We start from the raw sequence: 3,635 nt of genomic DNA on the forward strand, positions 1-3,635 counted from the left end.
TATTTTACAGATGGGAAAACCGAGGTCCAAGTTGTATAGTTGCATGTGATGGAACCCAGAGATTCCGGCTCTGTTAATTTCCTGGTCCTGGAGAAGAGGAGGAGGTAACAGGAGGGTCTCTGAGCTGTTTACACCACTCATTTGTGACTGGTTGATAAAGGTAAAATCTTTGGGGTGGGGGGCAGATGGGCTCATGGGAAAAAGCAGATATGGTCACACGTTGGTCTATAGTTTAGGGAGACAGGGTCACTCTATATAGAGAAAAGAGTTGTTCCCAGGCGCCACACAAGCTACGATGAAGTGCAGATGCCTCCAGGTAATGAGCTTCGTGTAGCTGAGAGGGAGCAAGTCTGGGCGACCCAATCAAACATTAACAGCAGACATCTCTCTCGGGTGACAGATGACGAGGCGCTCTCCGTGTGTCCACCAGGGTTTCCCATGTGTGTGCCATTAGAAAATTAGGCAAACACCCAAGGTAAGCCCTGTTGTTCCTGATTCACAGATAAGCAAACTGAGGGCCCCGGAGGTTAAGTAACTTCCCCAAGACGGGGCGAGTTGGACGCTAAGTGCTGTTCATCTTTCTCCTTCCCAAAGTACACTTCTCCCATTTTTGTATTTTCCAAATTTCTGGTAACAAACACATGCCGATTTCATAATTGTGCCCAATTACTGCGTGTTACTGATTTTGAAAGTGATTCCTTCCGCCCTGATGTTCTTTTGGCCTCTGGGTCCCTCAGCCCCACCCGCCCCCCTCCACAGCTGGCCACCCTGCCCTGCCCGCACCGCAGCAGTGGCCCTGTAGGACGTCCCCTGTCCTAATCTTGCTGAGATCTGCTCAAAAGTTTCCTGGGTGAGTTCTGTTCCGGGGCCCAAGCGCAGAAGGGGAAGGACGGTTGGGAAGGGATGTGAAACTTGGCCCGGCCACAGCTGCAACATCCCCGCTGGGCTTCCCACCCGGCTCCCCAGGCAAAGGACAGGAGTGTCCAGTCCGAGTGGACACTGGACGCAGGTGAGGCAGAGCCTGGGGGAGGGATTTGGGAACTGGGACGCTGGCCGTGGCTGGCCCGCTGAGCAGGCAGGCTGGTTCCGAACTAGGACAGAGATGGGGTGGGGACATCCTGAGTGGGGGAGCCAGGATGGGTGAGTGGAGGGCTCAGCGCCCGGGTCAGAGCCTGGCGGAGGGGAGAGGTGGTGACACAGATCTAAAGTTCTCGCTGGAGTCCTGGGAGCGGGCTGGGGGAGCCGGGGCCCAGCAGTGGGGCCCCACAAAGGAGACCGAGAGGCCTGAGATGGAGACCGGAAGGGGCCAAGCTGCCCAGGAGCATGCACATGTGTCTGAATTTCTGTGCGCACGCACGGCTCCGCTATCTGGCCCGGAGCGTGTTAATTAAATAAGAAGCAGGTGCTTGATAAATATTTGTTCACAGAGATCGATGGTGTGTGGGGTGGGGGTATCCGAGCGTGTGTGCTGGCAGAGAGAGGAGGGGCGGGAGTCTACGTGGGATGAGTGTGTGTTAGGGAGTGTGCACAGCAGCTGAGTGTGCCCAGGGGTGTAACCAGGTGGCAGCGCCCAGGCCATGAGTGTCGGGTGTGAGTTTGCGTCTTGGGCTGGGGGACTCCTGGGTGCTGTCGAAGGCTCCTGTGTACACACACCCTGCGGGAAGGGCAGGTGTGTGGCGAGTGTGCGAGCTGTGTGCGACCTCCAGGCTGCCCAGGTCCTGTCTGTGTCTGCTCAGGGACATCATGACTCCGAGGTTGTGGCTGCTGGTCTGCGTGCTGGCCGTGTCCCTGTCCTCTGGGGTGGCTGAGGACGTGTGTCGAGCACCCAACGGGAAGGATGGGGCTGCAGGGAAACCTGGGCGACCCGGGCGGCCCGGCCTCAAGGGGGAGCGAGGAGAGCCAGGTAAGCACCTTTGGGGGGCCCTGAGCCCAGCTGGCCTCCAGGCGGAGGCGAGGGGCTGCTGCTGGGAAGCGGGGGCCCACCCGGCCCCTCCCCAGCCCCCACCCATGGCCCTTCCAGTCTGCATTTGGCCCCCGGGCCCAGAGGTCCAGCTGTCTCCTTCACCATGGCCCCAGCCCTTTCACATCGCCCTTTCTCCTCTGGAGAATAAGCTGCCGCCCTCGGTGAATGTGAAAGGCCAGAAGCAGCATCCAGCCTTTGCTCTGTGTTCTATTACCAGAATGGCAAGGTCCCAGATTTTAGGCTCCAGAGCTCCTGCCTTTCTGGGAGACCTTAAGTAAGTTACTGACCTTCTCTGAGCCTCAGTCTCCTCATCTGTAAAATGGAGATCTAACCCTGCCTGGCACGAGAGGGATCAATGAACTGCAACCATCTTTTGGGTTCCTCCCAGCACCCCAACACTGTTCCGGCTTCCCCTCCTTAGCCCTTTTTAGGCTTCAGAAACTGTCTCATTCTAGAAAAGAGGCTTGGGTGATGGAAATGGGAGGAGCTTGTGGCTGCAGCTTGAAGATTCTCGTGTCATCCCCGATCCTCCTGGTCCACAGCAAACCAGGGAGCTTGCAGAGATGGCTGCACTGATTTGTGCCCGGCATCTGCATGAGGTCCCTAAGCCCAAAGATGAAGGGTGCGTGAGGTGTGCGGCTGGGGTCCTGTACCCCACCATCTGATGCCCTCCCAAGGGCCTCCTACACGCTCTCCATGATACAGGTGATACAGAGGCTCAGAGACGGGGAACACGTCTCAGGTCACACAGCCAGCCAGGCCCAGTCTCTCTGTCCCGGGGATTTGCTCCCCTCTATCTCACAGCTCTTGGGCTCTCCGCCCTCCCCGAGACCCGGCAGCCCCTGCATGCTCTCCTCCTGTCTGGTCTCTTTCCCCACAGGAGCCCCCGGCATCCGGACAGGCATCCGAGGCCTTAAAGGAGACCAGGGAGAGCCTGGGCCCCCTGGGAAACCGGGCAATGTGGGCTACCCAGGGCCCAGCGGCCCCCCAGGGGAACAAGGTGCCTCGGGACCCAGGGGCATGAAGGGGAACCCAGGCAACATCAGGGACCAGCCGCGACCAGCCTTCTCGGCCGTGAGGCGGAACCCCCAGCCGAAGAGGGACAAGGTGGTGGTCTTCGACACAGTCATCATCAACCAGGAAGGCCCCTACCGGAACGACACGGGCCACTTCGTGTGCGCCGTGCCCGGCTTCTACTACTTCAGCTTCTACGTGGTCGCCACCGGGAGCATCTGCCTGACCATCGTGTCCTCCTCCCAGGGCCAGCTCCGCCACTCCCCGGGCTTCTGCGACACCAATAACAAGGGTCTCTTCCAGATATCCGGGGGCACCTCCCTCCAGCTGCAGCAGGGCGACAAGGTCTGGATAGAAAGGGATCTCTCCAAGGGCAACATCTTCCAGGGCTCCGAGGCCGACAGCGTCTTCAGCGGCTTTCTCATCTTCCCGTCTGTCTGAGCCGAGTGCCCACCGCCTCTGAGCACCAGCACGGCCGCTGCAGCCGCCCTGGCCTCCCTCCTCCCGCCTGGGCCTCAGCTCACTCCCCCCTTTCTGGGATCCTCTGCTCTACAAAATGGGGTGCTACTGCTCTAGCCACCTGAGTCTGGGGCTGATTCCCAGGTCTCCAGGACCTGCCACCACTGCACCCCTTCCTGGAATAAACGCCATGACTCTA

At 59.3% G+C, this 3,635-nt stretch overlaps 1 protein-coding gene across 3 annotated transcripts; it reads left to right on the forward strand.

Moving 5' to 3' along the window:
- The first annotated feature begins 712 nt into the window (after positions 1-712).
- On the forward strand, positions 713-3,635 carry C1qa (complement C1q A chain). 3 transcript variants are annotated; one of them, XM_023565706.2, is made up of 3 exons: positions 713-850; positions 1,707-1,903; positions 2,844-3,635. In XM_023565706.2, exons 2-3 carry the CDS (start codon positions 1,744-1,746, stop codon positions 3,416-3,418), a joined length of 735 nt encoding a protein of 244 aa, XP_023421474.1. In that variant the 5' UTR covers positions 713-850; positions 1,707-1,743; the 3' UTR covers positions 3,419-3,635. The 3 variants fall into 3 exon arrangements, with proteins under 3 accessions (XP_023421474.1, XP_003471185.2, XP_063091793.1); XM_003471137.5 differs by having other exon boundaries at positions 809-1,009; positions 1,737-1,903; XM_063235723.1 differs by lacking the exon at positions 713-850 and adding an exon at positions 1,088-1,140.

Source organism: Cavia porcellus, unplaced genomic scaffold (assembly GCF_034190915.1).
Source record: "Cavia porcellus strain 051 isolate PalLab524CR breed Dunkin Hartley unplaced genomic scaffold, mCavPor4.1 scaffold_25, whole genome shotgun sequence".
NCBI lineage: Eukaryota > Metazoa > Chordata > Mammalia > Rodentia > Caviidae > Cavia > Cavia porcellus.